The sequence below is a fragment of the Notothenia rossii genome (genome assembly GCF_949606895.1).
Source record: "Notothenia rossii genome assembly, chromosome: 10".
Taxonomy (NCBI): Eukaryota; Metazoa; Chordata; class Actinopteri; order Perciformes; family Nototheniidae; genus Notothenia; species Notothenia rossii.
Window position 1 is genome coordinate 51,564,555 of NC_136908.1, and position 22,630 is coordinate 51,587,184.

Below are 22,630 nucleotides of genomic sequence, written 5' to 3' on the forward strand. Positions count from 1 at the left end.
CTTGTGGCGTCTGTGTCTGTGTGAAGGTTTATCTCAGAGAGGAGTGAACCACCGGCTCAGACGCCTTCAAAATAAAAGCATGGAGCTTGAGTTTTTACCTCTGGTTTTTACTCAAAAGCTTCAAATCAGTTCATAAACAAGCCGTTTATTTTATATAATCAATACGATTGAATTTATTAGAATTTGATAATAGTAAACTATGGGCATTAGAGTTGCAACTATGGATTATATTGGTTATTGATTATTCTGAATTGTTTGTCTGGTTTATTTGTCCACTATTTTTAATCAGGGCCCAAGATGAGTTCTTACCTGGAATCATCCACATAAACATTAATTTACACAATTTCAAAAGCCTGCATAAAAACAATACAGTTATGTTATTTAAAGTGTACACAAATAAAACGTATCAATCTTTTAGTTCAATTTTTTTCCTTCTTTATTCTAGGGATAGGCCTACTGGAGTTTTAATTTGATAACCGGAAATGGAAGTATTATTTTTTCACTGTCTGTCTTGATGGTGGGGGATAAGTAATAGACAGGCAGGCATCAATGAGAGACACACCGCCTCACAGATCCTCACTGCTCGGCCTGTTTCATGTTTGAGGCTCCAGGCCGCGGACAGCCGGCTGTTTGTGACCCGAGCTGAGGATGCGGGAGCAGGTGTGGGCCTCCTGGCTCCCCGGCTGCCTGGTGCTCATCATCACCGCGCACACTTCATCTGCGTCCGCCGAGCTGCGGCCGTGCGACAGGGTGGGTGCCTTTATTATTGTCTCCATATCATTTAATGCTACTTGTTCTAAACACAAATGTGTAGCTTCCTAACAAGCCAAAGTAGCTTCAGTCTTTTTTAAATTCGTGTTCTCATCTAGAAAATTGCAAATATATTTTAATGGATGATCCAGTCAATAAAATGGCCATGCAAGCAGAAATAAACAACCACATTATGGCTTCTCATAATGCACAATTAAAAGGAAAACAAGTCATTAGCCAGCTTAATATATTGGCTCAATTGTTTTTTTGAGCTATGCGAGACCACACGGTCCCCCAACACAATGATCGGCTTAAAATGTGGTTCATGTGTTGACCATACAGACGCTCCATGGCTAGCAGCGGCCAGGTCTGCCCGCTGAGGAGGAGAGAGAACCGGGGGCTTTTTTTCCCATATCCATTTTTTGTTCATGTAAAAATAATAATGTTATAAGACATAGCCTGCTCTGTCACAGGTAAAAGTATTGCATTCAAAAGAAAATACAAAACTAAAAGTGCTAATTAGAATGTTTTTTTATATAATATTTCAGAATAATATAAATTACATTAATGATAAGAGCAGCTAACACACCTTTAACAGTTGTTATTATTATTATTATTATTATTATTATTATTATTATTATTCGTTTTTGGATGGTATTAGATGAAAGTGAAGTAATATTTACAGTGTCAAGAGACATGTGGTTTATTTTTCCTAGTTTAAGTCTATAATTTATCCAAAATTATGTTCAGGCACTCTTTCGCCCTGATTCAATAATACAAAATATCAGTAGCCTATTGGAAGCCAAAAAGATTAGTGTTCATCTTTCCTGTTGTGTATACACAAATCCTAAAACCTCCAGTCTAGATAATCTCCTGACTCAGAGAATGCATGGCGTTGAATTGTATCCAATGTCCCTCCTCTCGCTTTTTCTCATCAGTCTCCATGACAACTAGCGTGAGTCACCCTGGAGACCAGCGCAACACATTAGCACAATTTTTATCAGACTCACCTTTCCCCCCAAGCGCTGTTGTTTGTTCTGCAGGTTAATCTGAGGTGATGTTTCTTTAGTTCATGTTAATGAGGTGCTCTTCCTCTCACAGTTTGTACACAGATTGCATGCTGGTGTGTGTTGGGGGATGGGGGGGTTCGGAATGAAAGCCATTTTAGTTTTTGCAGAGAGCTGAAGCTTATCTTTACTGCACACACCCGCCTGCATCTGCAAACCATCTCTGATTAGTTTCTCCCCCCCCCCCCCCCCCCCCCCGTCACACGCCACAGGTCGTTTCTGTGTTTGTTCCTGTTTAATTAGCTGCTGAATGTCAGTGCCCTGCTGCAGCCAGCTCCTGTTCTCCGGTGGTCCTCTGTCTGCCCAGTGCAGCAGCAGGGTCGGGGGAGGAGATGGATATCTGCCGAGAGAGGCTTTGGACTCAAGAGAACTCGAATAAAAAAAAAAAGGACAACCCAAGCCCTACTTACGGGATGTATTGCCTTAATTCTGTAGAAATTGCATAAAGCATAAAACTGATTTAAAGTCTTTTGACAGTTAGATATTCAAAGGTTACTTCAGAACGAGAGGAAAGCGGGTGACATTGAATATCAATATTAAATATGCTCACTGTACTACTTCTTTTTTTACAGCCAAAAGATACTAAAAGTCTAAATACAAATATGCCTGTAAATATGACTTTAAATAGCAATAATAACTTGTGTTAGGTTACATGGAACCTGTTGAGAAAATCAATTGAATGAAAGTCATCGTTTAATTTGTTTGTATAGGCCAGCTAGTTTCCAGTCTTTATGCTAAGCTAACTAGCTGCCGGCTGTAGCTTCACATTTAGTGTAAAGATAAAAGAAGTCCAAATCCTGATAGAATTTCCTTAGCACACCTTAACATAATATTTGTGAAATACAAAGCTGTTTGTTATTTTATATACCAGTTAACCATTGTTTAGCCCATAATATAATCAATATGGCATATCAAATAAAAAAGCAATAAATGTAAAAGTGTGGGAACAATATTTATTTTTAAAATGTTATATTATGAGGTTATTTAAAAAACGAAACATTAGAACAACAAGTCAATAACTTGTAATGTATGAGGTTAATGGATAATAAAAATGAATACTCAGCTTTTGTATTGAACACACTCATTGTCATGTTTAGCTTGTTTCTATTTCATTATAAATTGCCTTGGACAAAATGTTCCTCTTAATGAATGTGCAATCATTCGAAGAGGAGCATGATAATGACACAAGCAGCCGTCCTTGGAAAGAAGCGTGCCCTTAATGGACCATTCGTTTTACATTAGGTTGATTGCCCTTGGTGATTAGGGCCAGCCATCAACTTTTAACCCGGCTTTTGTTTTCATATGAAATCAGCTTCATACTCGTAAAAAAAAGTTATGTTGCGTCCAGAACTGTATGTGAATCGAGATGAAGCACTTTGAGGGCTTTGCTTCGTCTGTGGCTGTAGTGCACTAGTCAGGGTGGGATAAACGGAAATAAGGGTGTAGAAAATAAATAATGATTTTTGCGTGTATGTGTCCTGGTTTAATAAAAGGAGTCTACAGTTCGGCTGCACATACACCCTTATTGGTGATTTGAGCTAAAACCTCAGCTAACATCAGCATGATAACATTCTCACAATGTCCCCACTACCATGATCATATTTAGCACAAGTTATGTTTCCCATGTTCACTATCTAAGTTTGGTCTGCTAACAATTGTAAAACACAGAATTAGAAATTGGCATATGACCGCACACAGGACATTATTTTTTGGGCCAGAGGTGACTAAAGGTTAAAGCTTGTAGTTGTTTAATTTTCGCTTTTAACTGCACTGTTAGTGTACAGTTTTATTATTATAATTTTAACTTTTTTTATTATGCTGCTGTGTTTGTTGTGTCTTTGTAACTCTGGCACAACAATTTCCCATCGGGATAAATAAAGTCCTATCTTATGTTATCTTAGCTTAGAACAACCAAAAGGTTAACAAAAAATTTCGACCAAATGTCAAAATCAAGCTTCCTGATTTAAAAACACAAGCATACCCTGCTTCATCATCTACTTTACTCTTGTTGAAGATGCACTTGTCTTGAAGTTTCCTGCTTTATAACACAAATTAGCGTTGAGGCTGATGCAGGTATATAGTCATCAACCAAAGTATTTGACTATTGTACCTGACTGTGTTGCAAGAGCAAAATTCAAGGGATCACCAAAGTGATCAGAATTCATCCTGAGAGGAACATGAATATCTGTTTCTAATTTCATTGACATCCTTTTATAAGATGTTGAGATATTTCACTCAAAACCTCATGGTTGGGGGGACAGAGGATTACCAAAATCAATCAGAACTTCTGAAAAAATGTGTTGCTATTCCATGAATTAGTTGCTGAGCACCACAGTGATCCATTGGATGGTGTATTGATCTTGTTGTGTTTCTGTGTGTGTTTTGCAGACAGAATACAACTACCAGTACACAGAGTGTGACAGCACAGGGTCACGATGGAGGGTCTCCATCCCCGTCACTCCAAACTCCTGCTCAGACCTCCCCCCCCCAACCAGGGGAACAGACTGCTGTAAGTACTGTGTGTGTTTCTGGATGTTTATGTTCATATCTGTGTGTACATGTCAATATGACCCCTTTTCCTGTCTCACAGCTTTCTCCTGTCCGGCTGGGAAGTTTTTAGAGATGAGCACGCAGCAGTGCACGCCGTGTCTGGCCGGCTCTTATTCTCTGGGCAGTGGTCTCCGTTTTGACCAATGGGACGCCATCCCTGCAGGCTTCACCAACATGGCCAGCTTCTTAGACCCTGGGCCAAATGGAGAGGACATTCAGGCCTGTAACAGGTGACCCAGACACTCACTAACACTACTTTTCTCACAGGTTCAATCAGAGTTCAGGAATGACATGTTTTTTCTCCTTGCTGCAGCTCATCATGGACGCCACAGGGTGTGTATCTAGAGTCAAACCGCGATGAGTGCACAGTGTCTCTGGTTTACGCCGTCCATCTGGAGAAACTGGGCTCCGTCTCCTTCACCTACCAGTACCCCGACAGCAACATCTTCTTTGAGTTCTATGTAAGCACTTCTAAATGCCTTCTTTAATATAATACATAGTGATATAAGATAAATGGCTTGCCTAAATAGGTTTTATTATGGCTTAGATTCCACTGAAATTATCTATGATTTTCCTGAATAGATAAGATCTATTAGTCAAATCTACCTAGATCTGCTTTTATAAACCTGCCAAGGCCAAGTTTTCCGATAATTCATAAATAGTTAAAGAGTAGTATCAATCTAATCATTTATTTGTCTTTTAAATGTCACACTTTAGATAGTGGGTATTTATGTGCTAAAAGTGCGATTAAACTTTAATGGTTCTGTCAGTTTTTAAACATTTCAAATTACATATCAGCTCATCAAATCCACTTCTTGCAGCTTTTTTCCACTGATTGTTTTCAAGCAATCCACATATACCCTGGTTTACAGTTATATGAAATGAATGTGTGGTGGAGGTTTCATGCGAGATAATTAAGAACAGCAGCTTTTTCCCGGAAGACTATCTTACTGGATAATACCCGCCATATCAACTTGTGTTCAGGTCCAGAATGAGCAGTGTCAGGAAATGGCCCAGACTGATGACCAGAAGTGGATTAAAGCCACCAACAATGGGGAATGGGAAACACACACAGTGAGTATCTGATTCTGCTTCTGTTAGTATAGGGAAAGTATTTTGGTTTTGGTGTGGCTTCCTCATGTGTATGTCTTTTTGTTTTAAGGTGAGTCTAAAGACCGGTACTAACATCCTCTATTGGAGAACCACCGTCATCCTGGTGGGAGGAAAGATGGTGAAACCTGTGCTACTCAAGAACATCCAAATAGAAGGTAAAGCAAACACTCACAACATTAGGCATTCATCAATTTAACAGTTGTAGCTTCCTTTTTGATTTACTATAAGCTACTATAGATGCCTTTGAAAACAAACATTTCCAGCATGTTATAGTCACAGTTGACTGGTCCGTTTTGTGAGGGTGGCTTGATGTCATGCAGCTCATGTGGTTGATCAAAATCAAATCAAATAGTTTCCACACATTCAACAAAAAAAGTAGGCCGTAAATCCAAACAATAGAGGCAGAATGATAGCGTTAATTGATTAATTATATGGATGAAAACTGTGTCTCGTTGCTGTCTTTTATACAGGTTGCCCATAGCTGTGCTCCTGATAAGGTGGCGCTGTGGGAATTGTAGTCTTTTATCTTCCATGCACCTCAGAGGTCAACACTAATACAATTTAAGCTTTTCACAAAAATTGGCTTAGACATTAGCAATAATATGTAATATAAACAGTGGATGGAAAAGTTTGAGATGAATTCAGAATCTTCTTTCTTGGATATACAATTATAAATGAATAATTCCAGGTGTTGCCTACACATCTGAGTGTTTCCCGTGCCGGCCCGGGTGGTTCAGCCCGGCCCCCGGCTCCTCATCCTGTGAGCCTTGTCCCAGCAACACCTTCTCCATTAAGGGGGTCTCCTCCTGCACCACCTGCCCTGAGCACCACTACTCACGTATGTACACATTTGACTTTTGCTAGAAAAAGACTAGAACATCCGATTGACCAAATATCATATTCTGTCTGTGCATGTTTTTCTCTGCATCACTGTGTACTGGATCATCACCGTCTCCCTCTCCTCTCTCAGATGAGGGGTGGGCTGAGTGTAAGGTGAGGCCGCCGTGCTCAGGGAAGGATTATTTCCAGATCCACACGGCCTGCGACAGCGAAGGAAAGGTCAGCAGCATCCACACGACACACTCACACACACATCCTCACCTTTTTGCTACACAAGGACAGACACACCCTCTTTGTATAGGGTTTGAATTAAAGGTGCATAAACAATTTAACATTTTCAAAGATTGCTTGACAATTAGGTTGTTGGATGATTGAGTTAATAAGCTGAAATAAAGCAAATTAATCTAATTACAACAAGAAAATGTAAAGGTTTTTAGACTTTACAAAAGATACTTACAAACAATAACAAACACCCATGATAGGTGTTTTATGTAAAAGGTGATCAACATGTCATTGTTTATTTTTGGTCTGATGTTTACACAAAAAGATTATATATTGAGTTATGCTGTGTGCATTTATACTTATGTCAATTTACTTAAGGCCCATGTTATCTGTTTTGACTGCATTGCTCACATTTATTATAAAACCAGAAGACGTTTAGTCAGCTCTCTCAGGGTGTGTCAGAAACCAGAGAAGTCACACTGTGTGATGAGAGAGGAAATGATGAAAAGCTTAGTGGACGCTTTGCATGTCATCTGATCCAAAGTCAACTTCGTCGGCTCTCGTCCAAGACCTTGGCTTGTTTAGATTCACCCCTCTGAAAGCGCTGAGTTAGAGAGATGACAATCAAAAAACGGAAAAGAAACACAATCTATCTGTCCTCCATTTAAGACAAATGTGTCTGTATTGTTCCAGGTACTGCTACTTTATCTAATCATTTTTTGAAGAATTATAAATCCCCTGACCTCTGCGGTGTTGTGTTTTACAGACGCAGGTGTTGTATCGGTGGGTGGAGCCAAAGATCTGTGTGGAGAACGTGACGGGGGCGTTGGAGCTGCCTGCCACGGCGCAGAGAGAGCCCTGCCCCCCCTGCAACCCCGGCTACTACAACAGCAACGACTCCACCTGTTTGCCCTGCCCAGCTGGAACCCACTCAGATGGCACCTACGGTAAACATGCCCACACCTGGCCTCTGAGGTTACTGATGCTGCTGTATTCATACAATTCAAGCTTTTTACTCTGCATTTATCTAGTGAAAGAAAACCAAACATCTAAACACAACCCAGCTGGATTATCCACTATTGAATAGATGGTTCTTGTGCAAACATAATTTTTTGAAAAGGAGGAAAATACCATTGTCATTGCTAAATAAAGCTTCTTTGTGTGTGTATCTGTCTGTGTTTGTGTTCCAGTGTGTACCAAGTGCCCTGCAGGTACAGAGGCGGTGTTGGGTTACGAGTATAAATGGTGGAACGTGCTGCCCTCCAACATGAAGACTTCCTGTTTCAACGTCGGAAACTCCAAATGTGATGACATGAATGGTAAACACAACAAAGTCAAGCTTGAAGGACTCTCTAACTTTATATTAAAGAATAGAAAGCTCCAAATACTTAAATGGCCAGATTGTTTTCCTAAAGCTTTATAAACTAGGTTTTTGTGTCCATCTGAAATCACTATTCACATACACACACTTGTTTCCTCTGTGCAATATATAAACCCTTTGCTATTTAATACTGTTGTTACTGACTTCTACTTCATTCATTTGATACATTTCACCTACTTTTACAATGCTTTTTTCTATTCATGACGTATGCTTTGCTTCGTCTACTCTATACATTTCCCTGCTTGGGCACAAATGAAAGATTTCTGATTCTGATATATGTGCACAGATCTGTTATCCAGATTGAGTGAAGTTGAATGTGTGCATCATGTCTGTTGTTCCTCAGGATGGGAGGTTGCAGGGGACCACATTCGTAGCGGAGCAGGCAGCTCAGATAATGACTACCTCATCCTCAGCCTGCACGTGCCTGGCTTCAAGTGAGAATTTGTGCTTTTCTATTTACATTTGGGCACCTCAGAAAGTAGATAAGATAATGCAAAGTAGGTACATATGGTGCAGGTTGTTGATTTGTTTGTGGTGGATTGAGCTTTGATTGTGCAGCCTGATTGCTTCTGACTAAAATAAGTGGCAAGACGCTTTGGCTATACTTTTTAAATCTCTGCCTGTGTTTGTGTCTCTGGTGGCAGGGTCCCAGCCTCTCTCGCAGGGATGACGGGCAGTGAGTTTGGACGGATAACCTTTGTGTTTGAGACCCTGTGCTCTGGTGACTGTGAGCTCTACTTCATGATGGTGGGTGTTTTTTATCTGTACGTTTTAGTGCACACGGTAGTAATTAGATGACACATTTTACCAGCAAGCAGAATAGTGACATTCCTCTCAGTCTATTACAGTGTTCTACATATTGTTGCTCACTTTTACAACCCTTATTTTCCCATTTCACTGTGCTGCCCCCTGCAGGATGTGAATAGGAAGAGCACCACAGTGGTGGAGTCATGGGAAGGCAGTAAAGGGAAACAGGCGTACTCACACAGCATGACCAGGAATGCCTCTGTCGCATTTACATGGGCCTTCCAGAGGACCAACCATGCTCGTGATGTGAGTGAACACACACACACACACTCACTCACTCACTCACTCACTCACTCACTCACTCACTCACTCACTCACTCACACACACACTCAGAGTGCCTTTATCCCTTTAATGGTCCCATGTCATGCTTTTCCGGTTATTACCCGTCCCCTTGTGTGTTATGAAGGTTTTTATGCATGTAAACGGTCAAAACCCTCAAAGTACACCCTGTAGCGAGTAAAACTCTAACACAGAAAATACCTCCCCAAAACGCCTCGTTGGAGATACGTTATTGTCCATTGTTTACTTCCTGGGTACTGTGTCGTAGGAATGGCTAGTAGCCGTGCCCAGAACTATGACGCGATACGGTCATGTGGTACCCGGAACCAAATGGGCCAATCCGTGGTTCCGTTACGTTACGTCCGCGGAGCCGTTACGTTAAGCCCCCGTGGATTGGTCCAAAATGACCAATCCACGGACTTCCTCACACACACACTCAGTGCAGGCAGCTCTGCTGATTTCTCCTCCCTGGCTGCAGGCTGATAACAGACAGTTGGGATCGCGGCGAAATTCTCTCTGCAGACCCATTCTCACAGCGTTTATCAACCTATAAACCTTTTTCTTACTCAATATCAAGCCACATTTATTGTTTTTACTTCGGCTGTGACTTTGTGTGTGCTCAGGATGAGTTTGGCTGTGTTTCGCTGTGTATCGCTAAACAAGGAAATCACACCTCCATGGAGCTCAGCGCGATTCACAACGTCCCGACCAATCAGAGCACACTGTGCTCACAGGGAGGGTGGGGGCTGGAGCTATTGGAGCTACAACGAGCCGTTAAAGGCAGAGAGTGAAATTTAGTGAATACACGTAGTTTACAGAGATGCTGTATGAGAAACCAATGTGAGTTTGGAAAATTGCACAATATAAATCTATTCTAGTAGACCTCAACAATGGAATTATGATCAGTGGAAATGGCCATGACATGGGACCTTTAATACAATGCCTGTGCTTGTCATTCTCAGTAATAAAGATCTAGAATAGGGAGTTTTGTTTTCAGCTAATCTAGAAATATTAGTGTTTTTAAGCCATAGTAGAAAAAACGACCTCCTTGGTTCAGATAGTCTTGATTATCTTTATAAAATATTACCATTATTTGCTTAAAGCAGTCACAGATTTGCATCTCAACATATTTTTCTATCCTTGTGGTTTGTGTGTGTAGGTGCGTCAGTATGTCAGTGACATGGTGAAGGTGTACTCCATCAGTGTGACGAACGTCCTGGACGGCGTGGCGTCGGCGTGTCGGGCCTGCGCTCTGGTTCCTCAGAACTCTCAGCGGGCCGGCTCCTCCTGCGTTCCCTGCCCTGCTGGCTTCTACATCGACCTAACCACCAACCGCTGCCAGGAGTGTCCGCAGAACACACACCTTGCCGGACGCCACACCTACGGCCAGGACGCGTGTGTCGCCTGTGGGCCTGGAAGTATTAGCGACAAGGTAAAGAGATTTTTCCTACTCTTTGTGTTTGTGATACAAAATTCAGTTTTTAAGCAGCTTGTTTTAGCAAGCAGCTGTCCTACAAACAAGTCTAAAATATAGTTTTATTTCTTCAAATCAGCAACAACTGATCTAAGCATTATGTTAACAAATCTGACTTTGCGCACAGACACATTTTGGTCAAACATTTGACCAACAAAAGGCTAACAAGACCAATATATATTAGCAATTATTTGAATTGATTCTATGATATAATTTCTATATAAACTCTTTGGAGTTCTCGCTGTAATTCTGAACATAAAATAGAAACATTTTAGTTGGATAATTTATATTGAACATTTTATTTACAGATAATTGCATTTGAATAAAATGTAATGAAGGGAAATCTCAACATTGTTGTTTAAGGAATATGATAAGCAAATCAATATTTAAAGGTGGGGTAGGTAAGTTTGAGAAACCGGCTCGACATACACTTTTTGTTATATTCCATGGAATGCTCTTAACATCCCGATAGCAATGAATATCTGAAGTGCTTTGACAACAAATCCATAAAAAAATATCATCTGTGGAAGCCTTAGTACTGTAAAAAGCACGACCAATCATTTGAGCCGGCCCAGCTAAAATAACTGGATGGCCTACCTGCCTGTCAGCCTTCCATCTGTGCACAAACTTATCTCGTGCCCTCATTGGTCATGTGCGCGTTCGTGTGTGTTGGAGGAGGGGCTCTGTAAGGAAGTGGCAGATTTTTTCCGGTTGTGTATTTTCAAATTCTAGTGCACTCGAGCTGGTTTCTCCAAAATTACCTACCCCACCTTTAACAAACTCCATATTATTTAATTTATTTTGTTTATATCATTTTTCCATTTATTGATTATCATGAACTGAACCCATAGTATAGTCGTCTATACAGTACTTTAATTTGTTAATATGTATTTCCTATCCTTTCAGGAACACTCTCGTTGCTACAGCGACTGCTCCTTCTCCCACAGAGAGAACAACCGTACGCTGACCTTTGACCTCAGCCCCCTAAGCGACGTTGCCTCGGTGACCATCGGCCCCAGTTTCACCTCTAAAGGCACAAAGTACCTGCACCTGTTCAACATCAGCCTGTGTGGCCACGAGGTACTTCACACATACTCAAAATATATTTAAATCCTCACATTCTTTATACTAAAACTATCCTTCAGATCAGGGGCCTCATTTATAAAGGGATATACGCTCAAAAAATGGCGTACGCCAGTTTCTACCCAATGTTTGCGATTTTATAAAATACTAACTTGACGTTAAAACGTGCGGTCCTACACGCAAACTCTAACCCATGCGTGCGCACTAAGCACAAAAACGGGAGAGACGAGAAACTGCGACACCGTTGGCAGAAGGAAGAATGGAGAGAAATATGTGGAAATAATACCATAAATAAAATGTTACCTCATTTATCATAGAAGAATTAATTTTTCAAACATTGATCAAAGCCAATCTTAAAATGGTTAAACAAACGCCTGTTTGCGACTCCTCAGTGCACACAAAAACATAACTTGGAGAAATAAATAAATACGGATATGTTATTTAAAACCACCTCGAATATGTTGTGTTAATGTTATGAAATGTTTTCTCATAAATGATGCGGTAAGCAGGAGGACAGAATTACGTCTAAACTGACGCCGTTTTGCATTTCTATAGGTTGTAGATACGAGCATGGTTTTATATACTACCATGTTTAATCGTGTTTCATGCCGTTTGCTAAGACTTGATAAGTCGCTCATAAAATACAGGAGGTATGGAAACTAAGAACACCATGTGGTAAATTGTACAGCTAATATAACACAACATATTAGTTGTATTTCCTTTAACTGGTGGAGAGTTGCTGCAGTGGAGACGCCGCGCACAGCTGATCGACAGCTGGGGCACAAACCACCAAATACGAAGACATAATTCAGATCCAGTCGTCATGACTCCACTCCGGAGGGATTCCCCGATCATTTCTTACAGTTTCTCATCAAGGGGGGTCTCCTGTCCCCGGTACAAACACACTGCCTGAGGAAGGCTATGTGTATTCTTTTTGTCATAAACCTTTTTCGGACCACTTATTCATTTATTTTGGTGACGATCCGACCTCCATGCTGCTACTCTGGTTCAAACTGCATCCACCAAACAATATGATTTATCTCGACCTCCCCAAAATAACCAAAATCTGACACGGTGTGAGATGTCTTTTTTAGCTGTTCTGTCGTCATTTCCTGCGATCTTCTTCATAAAGTCAGTCAAAGTGAATGAATGAAAGGGCGTTTCTTTGACTATTTATAGGCAAATATGGGCGTTACGTGAAGCCCGCAAAAGCTGCACCGCATTTCGAGTCGATTGTGATTTATAAAGGGAAACCGGCGTAGGAAGTGCCGTACGCACTTTCCTCACCGGTACGCAATGTTTGGTGAATCGGAAAATGTTGGAACATTTCTGTACCTATTTTTTTTATTTCTAGTACGTAAGCAACCTTCCCACGTGAATCCTACGCACAGCGTTATAAATGAGGCCCCAGATCTTTTTGAGACGTTGAACTTATTCTCCCTCATGGTTAGCTGTCTTAAATTAAAGCAGTACATTTTAATGTATTTTAGTTATATTATTAAGTCAGTTTGAGTAAGTCTGGATTTATTTATATTTTTGTCAGCATTACTTTCTTTTAGAAATCAAATAGTCTTTTCCATGTAGGCCTGTCACTCCTGTTTGATAGCATTTATTTTAAATGCAGTTAAAGCGTAACCATAGCAACTGACATATTTGTTGCTATCTGCTCGCTGCTCCAGGGGAAGAGAGTGGCAGTCTGCACAGATAACGTCACCGATGTGTCCACCAAAGATGACCAGAGTGATCCGGCGCAGTTTGTTAACTCAGTGGACAGCTTCATCTGTCAATCAACCATCATCCCAGCAGATGGGCGGGGCTTCAGGATGGCCATTTCCTCCCAGTCCATCAGCCTTGCAGACAATTTCATCGGTACCATGCTTGTTAGATGGCAGTATGTGGATCTGTTATCACTAAATGTTTAATATTCCATTTATATATTTATCATGATTTTTCCTAGGAGCAACAGTGGACTCTATTCTGGATGGTGTGAAAGCTCAACCTGAACTTTTTACGGAAAACTCAAAGGATGTTCCAGATATCAACTTCTTCTACAGGTACAGTTTGAGGAGTGGTGGAAGAAGAACTTGGATCTCTTGCTTAAGTAAAAGAAGCAATAGTCAAATGTAAAAATACTCTGTTACAAGTCAAAGTGCCGCATTTACAATCTGTACTAAGTAAAAAGCATTGGCATTAGATATAAAGTACTTAAATGATTTGTTATGCTTTATGGCCCATTTCAGAATAATATACAGTATATTAAGTTACTATTGATGCATTACTGTGTTCCTCCCAGCTGATAAAGGTGGAGCAAATTTGTATTTATTTGCATATAGCTTCATATAGTAAGGTTCTTGATTGAATTGACTTTTTTTACATTACACCAATGAGTGTGACAGACAAATGCAGAGTGAGTGTTTGTTGTTTCTTATGTTTCTAACTGTGCCCTTTTTTCTTTCAGGTCAACACAAGTAACTGCTTCATGTGATCAGGGTCGCAGTTCAGTCATCACCGTTCGCTGTAAACCTGAGAAGTCTGACCGAGGAGAGCTCTCTGTGCCCAGGTATGGTAAATGTAGGGGATGACTGCTTACTGTGGATCAAAAATGTGTTAGTGCTCCTGAAAATCAAGGGACTGGAAAGGTTTCTGGAAAGGTTTCTGGAAAGGTTTCTGGAAAAGTTTCTGGCAGAACAAGTACATGACGTAAAATATATTAAAAACAATGTATAAATAAAGTTAAAACATGTGTAAATAAAGTTCTGAATTAAGATTGTAGTGCTCCATAGATGTCCCGGCCAACAAATCGTATTCTACAGACTTAATGAAATATATTTGTTGGCTTCAGATCCTCTCCAAAAAAGAGAGTCACAAATAATTGTAATATGTTTTTATTCTTCCGAATAGTACAGTCCTAATAAAATGTACAATATGTGTTTGTGCAGCTTCTGTCCTGCAGGAACTTGTGATGGATGTACGTTTCACTTCCTGTGGGAGAGCGCCTCCGCCTGTCCACTCTGCACTGAGGACGACTACCACCGGATAGAGGGGGCCTGCAGGGGGGGGGTCCAGGTAACACACTCTTTATTTATCTGTAAAATGACCCAGACCTAAAACACATTTTTATTATATATTTTGTATTATCTACACTATCTACATCTTACTAATAGCAATGAATACACAAGCAGGAATAGTCACTCTGCTAACAAACTAATATCAATCTATGGTATATTTATTATGTATAACAATTAATTTTGGAGCAGCCTTAATATATTTGACGAATATTCAGGTTAAATGTGAAGATATAATTCTAGATATAAACACTTTAATAATCCCTTAAACCAACACCTTACATTTCTTATTTGTTGCTATGTCTAAGATTGACTGAACAATGCTTTATAATTCAGTTTAAACTACTTGTATACTTTCCTTAGTTAAAAACACAACTAAACATTGCTACATTTACATTGGCAGACCTCCCTTGTGCTTCGCATGCCAACTCTTTTCAGAAGCAAATAAAAATAGACACATTTGTTTTCTTTTTATCAGAAATCAGTCTGCTCTATCATTTGATTCATGAAGCCAGCAACAAATAGAAAGTTCTCCATCTGTCTCCCTCCACTCTCTCCAGGAAACTCTGTTTGTGTGGAACGATCCAAAGCTGTGCACCAAAGGCGTGCCGCTGCCCCCCCGCAGCTCCTCTCCCTGTGAGGCCATCGCTCTGTGGCTGAAGGTCGGGGTGGGGGGCGGAGCCTTCGTGGCCGTGCTGCTCGTCTCCCTCACCTGCTATTTCTGGAAGAAAAACAAAAGGTTAGACGCAAATACCAATCATACGCCACCAGCAATCTCAACATGCTTATTATATCACCTTCATTTGTTTTTAAAGGAATAGATGTCATGGCTGTTTCTCAGCGACAGTAAAGAAGTATACATTTTATTTATCAGTCCTAGAGTAATGCTTTGCCTTTACCTTCAACTTCTTTGTTTTTTGCTTTAGTTAGATAACTATTAATAACTTTGTGACTAACTATATAGTTAATTAGCACAAATTGCGACAACCATATGAATTATAATTCTTCTTAGACTGTGTCATTTGAATGCATTTTAAAGGTTTAGTGCAACAGAAATATACTTATTCCTCTTTTTATCCCCTTAATCATCTTGTGATCTTGAACCCTCAGATTTATCTTGATCAAAACACGTTTTTTGTTAATAAAAAAAACATTTGGTAGAATCACTTAGATTTTTAGGATGACCGTCTATGATAAAATGTAAGCTATCTTTTAGGGGGAAAACGTTTTAGTATCCGCATATAAACCCCTAAACAGTGGATTTTTTTACTGTGCTAAATAATATGTTGAATCCCAATGACAGAGTCCCTGTGGTCTGTGTTCAGGCTGGAGTACAAGTACTCTCGTCTGGTGATGTCGGCCAACAGAGAGTGTGAGCTGCCAGCTGCAGACAGCTGTGCTCTGGCTGAGGGGGAGGAGCCTGACGACGACGTGGTCTACACCAAGAAGCCCTCCCTGCTGGGGAAACTCCGTGCCATAGCTAACAAGGTGTGTATCTGACTGATTATAAACTACATTCACTGAGCGTGTGCTGCATGCTTTTTTCCTGTAATGCCTTACCCAACTACACATATTTGTACCTCTAAACCCAAATCTTTATAGCCCAATCAGTTTTAATCCTACTTGTCGAGCCATAATACTACAAAACGTGCCAATTGCAAAAAGTAATTCAGCCTCTTTGCTACAGACTAGAAAGAAAATGCATGTTTTTTCCACATCCCAAACAAATAACAATTAATTGTAATGAAATGTTGAAACAAGTTGATTAGAAACGTGAAAATGTATCTTTGCTGTTTGTATGTTAGAATAATTGTACTGTTATGTATGTGTAAACTTTGATTTATAAAAAAACATTATCCTTGGTCTAGGTCACTCTTTCTTGTTTGCGGATATGTTACTTTCATTTTAATTTGCTTCTATTTACAGTATTACTTGAAATTGTACCTACTTTACTCTTCACTGTACTTTTTGTTAAAGAGCCAACACAGTTTCATTGTTCTAAGGACTATGAGGATAAAGATATATTACTCTGTAATATCTGTGTCTTTCAGCACGACAGGGGAGAGAGCAGTGAGTCTGTGCAGCTCAACTCGTCCCACAGTGACCGATGGATCCTGGGATGAGCAGATCCAGACGGAGAGAGAGGTGAAATAATGGAGGAAGAGTCGGTCAGTGACGGTGTCCGTCACTCCCCTGCTTCTCATGTTTCCTTAACCCGCCCTACATTGTATGCAAGGGGGGGGGGCACAAAAAAAGACCTCATGATTGCCACCTGGACGCTGGCAGAACCCGACTTTTATTCCTCTAATACCCAGGAAACCCATGGAGGCTCAAGGGCGGCACCTGAAAGAGAACATGCTTTTAATGTTTTTTTGTATTTTTTGTAATTTAATTTGGTATTTTGCTTTCTGTTCAGAGTCATGTATTTATATCAATGTTTTAATGATGAACCTTTATTAAAGTCCTATTTGACTTTCTGATTTGATCGTGGCTGTTTAAAGTTCATACAGTTCAACTCATGTGTGACAGGTATAGGCTTTTTTATAATAGTAAGAGTACAAATCTGCAATTTCTTTTATAATCCGTTGTCATTTTGATGCATTTTCTTTGGTGGTTTCAATTTATGAAATGTGAAGATTTACTTAAATAATTTATAATTGCAATCAGGACGATTAACTTAATTAAAACTCTCTATGCAGAAGAATGGCTGTTGTGATTGTTATACTGTTATCCATTATAGGCCACCACTTGACTGATATTATTCATGCATTTATGTAAGAGCATTTTACTGTTGTTTTTTTATGTGGAGGTCATTATTATAGAATAATCTACTGCATGTTCTCATATTATTTATTGATTGTCACATTTACTCAAAGTGACACAAAGCGAGTTTTGTCCAAATTATTAAAATAAATTACAATTATTCAAAGGAAAAGCTCCTAATCTTAATTTGTTACGTTTTTTGAGATGTCAAATGAATATAATGCTTTAGGATGAACACTTTTTCCCTCTGAGATGTAAAATAGAGTATCTCAGTTTTGTATTTTCACTTGAGCAAATGTCCTTTTTTTAAATTACATGACAGCAATGGAATGTGACTATTTGATGTTCAAATTAATATCACTTAAAACAAATATGTGAGCTATTTTTAACAGCCATCTTTACACAGCCAGGGGTCTTTGCCCGGCTGGTCCTTCTCTCCAGACCCAGAGACACGCCTCCTCTCCCGGGTCCGTCCTCCGCCATGCTCCGCCCTCTCCAAAGATTTTACCCTCCTCCTTTTCTCCAGCCATCGAATAAACTTCAAAGCCGACTTCACAATCATTACAGCAGTCTGGTTTATGTTTTCACACCGAGGGATGCTGTGAGGGGAAAGCAGCTGAAGTTAAGCCGGAATGCGGAGGTGTTTACCGGCTGAATCCTGAGACGTTAGCGGGGATATGCGTTCATAGCAGACGGTAGGAAACTACCACAACTATCCCTCTTTTTCCTTCTCTTGATCGCATGGAGTACCAAACAATCACGGCCTGAACCTCCAGTAGAGATATCTTAGTTTTCTGTATTCAAAACCTAACATGCTTTATTCTCACGAAATATGAAAATAAGTGCGTTTAGAACTGATTTTAGTGCTTATTTGCCTGATTTAAAGCAAACTTTCACAAAAACCGCAAACTGAAGTTCAGACCGTTGACGTCACGTCCTCTAGAGATAGAAGATACCTCTGTCGCATATGAATAAATAATACAAACAAAAAAAGCATTTAAAGCAGTTTCATTTACAAGTCTTCAAGCAACCTATTAAAAAATATATCTTCTATTAAAGCTAAATGTCCATTATTTTCTACTACCTAAGCGATGATTTCCACTTCCATTTGTATTTGTTAGCTCTAACGTAAACTACTAATCTACTATCAAAACAATCGGCCATTGATGTTCTATTAGTGGAGCCCAACAACTGATATATATAATCATAAACAAACATTTCTGATAAAGGGATCCCTTAAATTAGTATTTAAAGAATTTGGACTTTGATTTTGTACTGATACGTCGTTATTTTACTATCTAAAAGGGTAGCTGTCTCTATCTCTAATTCATCTCCAACGTAATGGATAGGTTTTTCTGTACTGCAAATAATTATTGGCCAACATATACTACTTTTTACATTTTTTAACTATTTATAGCTTTCTTTAAATGTACATTTCACACTGGAAAACTTTTATAAAAGAAAAATGACATTTATCGTGTAGCTGTTATTTTCAGTGTACAGTTACTACACAAAGTCTATGTTACGTCTTTGACTCATATAGAAGTAACTAACATAAGTCCTATGTGGTTTTTTTTGGTGTACATGTTACTGGAAGATGCATGTTTCTATAAAAGAGGTTGTAATTAATGTGGGATGGGCCTATAAAGAGAGCATTGTTGGTTCTTAATTACAGAAACAAACTCAAATTGGCATAATTTAAAGCAAGTGCGTTTAAAAAAAAGCCTGTACACAATAAACAGTATGTGTGAATGTTTGTGTTCTCTGGTGTGTTGCAGGTACACATCTAGAGCTCCTCTGTTCTCCTGCTAGTTGAAGTGGTAAGTTTACCTCTTGTATTTTCTGGGTGGTTTCAGCATGACATGACATGTAGAACTAAATGTTTACCGTCAGTGGGATTTAACGAGAAACTTGAGGTTGTGAACTACAGTATGATGTCTGTAGTGACATCATACGGTAGTTTGTAGTGTGGTGATGTTTGTGGCAATTTAAACAACCTGCAATAGAGGAAAGAAAACCTAACCATAGCCAGTCTTTGTGATGTATAGTATACTTTTAAATGAAGCAATCTAGATTAAAACGTTGTTATGACATAATTGTGACTCTTTTTTTGTTTTTGATTAAATACTACTTTGTTTTAACATTTCCATGACATATCTTTGAGATGTTTTCTCCCTTTTATCATATACTATTATTCCCTGCAGTGCCTGGCGATTCAATCATGGCTCGAGGTTGCATCTGCTGCGTTAAATACATGCTCTTCCTCTTCAACCTAGCCTTCTGGGTAAATATTTCACACACACAGCCAGAAACTTTGACTAAACATCAAAAACAGATCAGAATGCCAGCCAAAGCGTTTCATTATCAATAAATCAACAGGAAGTGTGTGAGTTTCCTGTGTTTGTGTGTTTCAGCTGGGGGGGTGTGGGCTGCTGGGGGTGGGGGTGTGGCTCTCGGTGTCTCAGGGCAGCTTCGCCACCCTGTCACCCTCCTTCCCCTCGATCTCCGCCGCCAACCTCATCATCACACTTGGCACCGTCATCATGGTGACCGGTTTCCTGGGTTGCCTTGGGGCCATCAAGGAGAACAAGTGTCTTCTTCTGAGTGTGAGTAAACTACACTACCCATGAGGCATCACTGTTTTTGCATTGATATGAATGCAACATTCTGCTTTTTCTTTCTCTGGTTGAGTTTAAAAGACACTTTTATTTATTTTTTTCTCCAGTTTTTCATCGTTCTGTTGATCATCCTCTTGGCAGAACTTATCCTCCTCATCCTGTTCTTTGTCTATATGGACCAGGTAAGACTCCATGAAAGAACATTATGTATTTATTAACCAATCATATCATGCTGTGGGCGAGTGTGACCACCTTTCCTTTGGTTTGCCCAGGTGAGTGAGAATGCCAGACGGGACCTGAAAGAAGGCCTGGTGCTGTACAACACTGATAACAACGCTGGTCTCAGGGATGCATGGAACACCATACAGGGAGAGGTATGCTATTAACCATTTCCATGTCTTTCATTTGTATGTAATGGAATTACAAATCTTAAAGTTATAACTTTTTTAAGTAAACTAAAAATAAAATGTTCATCAAAAAACACTATACTTTATACTATAAAGTTTATAGTATTATATATTATACTTTATGATATACTATACTATGACTTTTAAAAAATGTTTTTGATATGCTATTATGATATTTGTTTATACTATGAACATTCTTTTACTTTTTCATGACTATGACTTATTTGTACTTTGTTGACACTATGGCTTTTTTTGCATTCATATTACTTGCTATCTATTAATTGTTTATGTCATTAAATTGCCATTAATATAGTATATTTTCTTCCTGTTTCCTTCTCTCCTGCCTGTGCACAGTGGCGGTGTTGCGGTGTGAACGACCACAACGACTGGTACATCGCCCTGCATGATGACGGGGTTCCTGACCGCTGCTGCCAGCAGGTTTACCCGGGCTGCGGACGCAACGCCACCAACACCTTCTGGACACGGGTCAGTGGGTTGATCTGTGGCTACGAAGTCTTTGAAGTTGTGATAAAGTTGTGCTGTGACAAGTTTATAAGAGTCAAAACCTATTGTTGTCTGAATATAAACAAAAGCAAAAGTCACACAGTGTTTGCTTTAAACTTTCTGATTTGCCATTTGTCTTTTTATTCCTAAATACTGTTGATGTGGGTTTCAGGGTTGCTATGAGAAGGTGGAGCAGTGGCTGGACGACAACAAACACCTTCTGGGAACCATCGCCATGTGTGTGTTGGTCATACAGGTAAGCAGATCTTTATCGCAGGCTGCAAACGGCACATATGTTATTGTATTGTAATAACATTGAAAAGACATAGAATAGTAAATGTCAGAAAAAATGTCATGGTTTAGTATGTTGAAAAAACGCCATAGTATAGTATGTCGAAATTTCAGAAAACTATTTTGAATAAATAATTATTTGTATATTATAGTATAGTATGTTAAAATAAACATCATCGTATGAAATATCCCAAAAAACATATAGTATGTCGAAAAAACCCTCATTGTATGGTATGTCAAAATGATCAGAAAAAAAATCCTAGTAGTTTGTTTTTTCCGATGTACTATACTAAAACTTTTCCCGAAATGTTCGACATACTATGTATAATATTACTTTTTTTTTAATGTTTTTTATGTGTAATATTTGCAATTTGTTAGATAAGGGTCCCTTATGTCCAAAACTTAAAATATGTCTAGAAAAATGTCATTTGACATTTGTCGAAAAAAACATAGTATAGTCTGGCGAACATTTCAGATAAAAAGTCACTAGTATAGTATGTCAAAAAGAAGTCATAGTATAGTATGTTGGAAACATCATATTAAAGTGTATTGTATGTTGAAAAAAAGCATCATGATGTAATAAATGTATAAAAATCCTTTCATAAAAATCACACAACTTTGTATGAGTTATTTCAAAGATTTGTAATACATACTATCTCATAGAAAAGTAGAATTGTACAATTTTTTATTTTCTTCTTTTTAACATGTTTTTCTTTTCCCAGCTCCTTGGTATGGCTTTCTCGATGACACTCTACCAGCAGATCCACCGAGCAGGGAAGAAGTATGAAGCCTGATGATCGTCCCAGACTGTTACCATGGTTTCATAAAAGAGTTGTCACGCCACTATAGCCTTCAATCTCTCATTCTCTCTGTCTATTAAAGTAGTATTCCATGTGGTAGCTTTTTAAAAACACACTTTTAATGCATGTTTTTATGTGTAATATTTGCAATTTGTCTCGGTCAATTGAACACAGGTAAAGTTGAAGAGTGGGGAGAATTTATTTTTTGGGGTTGTTAAACTCTGCCTGTGGAAAAATATATGATGTGTGTACATTTAGATAAAACAAGTATTGTGTACTAACATGTTCAATAAAAGCACTCTTCACATTTGTGATGTTTCTGATAATTTACTTGTTTTCTTTGGTCCTGCAAAATGTCAAACTACAGGAAAAAAGAACATTATAATATGTTAAAAAAGATTGCTTATGTTGAATTATAACAGAAAAAAATCAAAGTAGAGTATGTCCGAAATAACTTCATAATATAGCATTCTGAAAAAGAACGTTATACCGTAGCGTGTCAAAAATGTACTAAAATGTTATAGTATAGTATGTCAAAAAAAAGCTTGTATAGTGTGGCAACATTCTTCAGCATGTTGATTATTTTCAGAAAGAAATGTCATAGTATAGTAGGCC

General features: G+C 39.0%; 2 protein-coding genes across 2 annotated transcripts; both read left to right on the forward strand.

The window, feature by feature from the left end:
• The first annotated feature begins 507 nt into the window (after positions 1-507).
• Positions 508-17,336, forward strand: LOC307021354 (endosome/lysosome-associated apoptosis and autophagy regulator family member 2-like). The gene is made up of 22 exons (XM_079653391.1): positions 508-750; positions 4,206-4,326; positions 4,408-4,597; positions 4,681-4,828; positions 5,352-5,441; positions 5,530-5,635; positions 6,169-6,318; positions 6,451-6,539; positions 7,309-7,489; positions 7,733-7,861; positions 8,267-8,357; positions 8,568-8,670; positions 8,839-8,976; positions 10,170-10,442; positions 11,391-11,564; positions 13,247-13,436; positions 13,525-13,621; positions 14,026-14,127; positions 14,507-14,633; positions 15,193-15,371; positions 15,958-16,120; positions 16,684-17,336. Exons 1-22 carry the CDS (start codon positions 649-651, stop codon positions 16,753-16,755), a joined length of 3,015 nt encoding a protein of 1,004 aa, XP_079509517.1. The 5' UTR covers positions 508-648; the 3' UTR covers positions 16,756-17,336.
• A 490-nt stretch (positions 17,337-17,826) lies between these two features.
• LOC307021357 (tetraspanin-9) lies at positions 17,827-22,341 on the forward strand. The gene is made up of 9 exons (XM_079653394.1): positions 17,827-18,090; positions 19,174-19,215; positions 19,600-19,679; positions 19,810-20,001; positions 20,121-20,195; positions 20,286-20,387; positions 20,775-20,906; positions 21,097-21,180; positions 21,938-22,341. The coding sequence occupies exons 3-9, from the start codon at positions 19,617-19,619 to the stop codon at positions 22,007-22,009; spliced, it is 720 nt and encodes a 239-aa protein (XP_079509520.1). The 5' UTR covers positions 17,827-18,090; positions 19,174-19,215; positions 19,600-19,616; the 3' UTR covers positions 22,010-22,341.
• Positions 22,342-22,630: the final 289 nt, after the last annotated feature.

What these genes read in the sequence shown, in the direction of transcription:
- LOC307021354 (XM_079653391.1), top strand. Translation starts at nt 649, where the DNA reads ATGCGGGAGCAGGTGTGGGCCTCCTGGCTCCCCGGCTGCCTGGTGCTC. An exon ending in AGCTGCGGCCGTGCGACAGG is followed by an intron (nt 751 to 4,205) that starts GTGGGTGCCTTT and finishes TGTGTTTTGCAG; the next exon opens with ACAGAATACAACTACCAGTA. An exon ending in CTGCACGTGCCTGGCTTCAA is followed by an intron (nt 8,358 to 8,567) that starts GTGAGAATTTGT and finishes CTCTGGTGGCAG; the next exon opens with GGTCCCAGCCTCTCTCGCAG.
- LOC307021357 (XM_079653394.1), top strand. Translation starts at nt 19,617, where the DNA reads ATGGCTCGAGGTTGCATCTGCTGCGTTAAATACATGCTCTTCCTCTTC. An exon ending in ACAAGTGTCTTCTTCTGAGT is followed by an intron (nt 20,002 to 20,120) that starts GTGAGTAAACTA and finishes TTTTTTCTCCAG; the next exon opens with TTTTTCATCGTTCTGTTGAT. An exon ending in TCTTTGTCTATATGGACCAG is followed by an intron (nt 20,196 to 20,285) that starts GTAAGACTCCAT and finishes TGGTTTGCCCAG; the next exon opens with GTGAGTGAGAATGCCAGACG.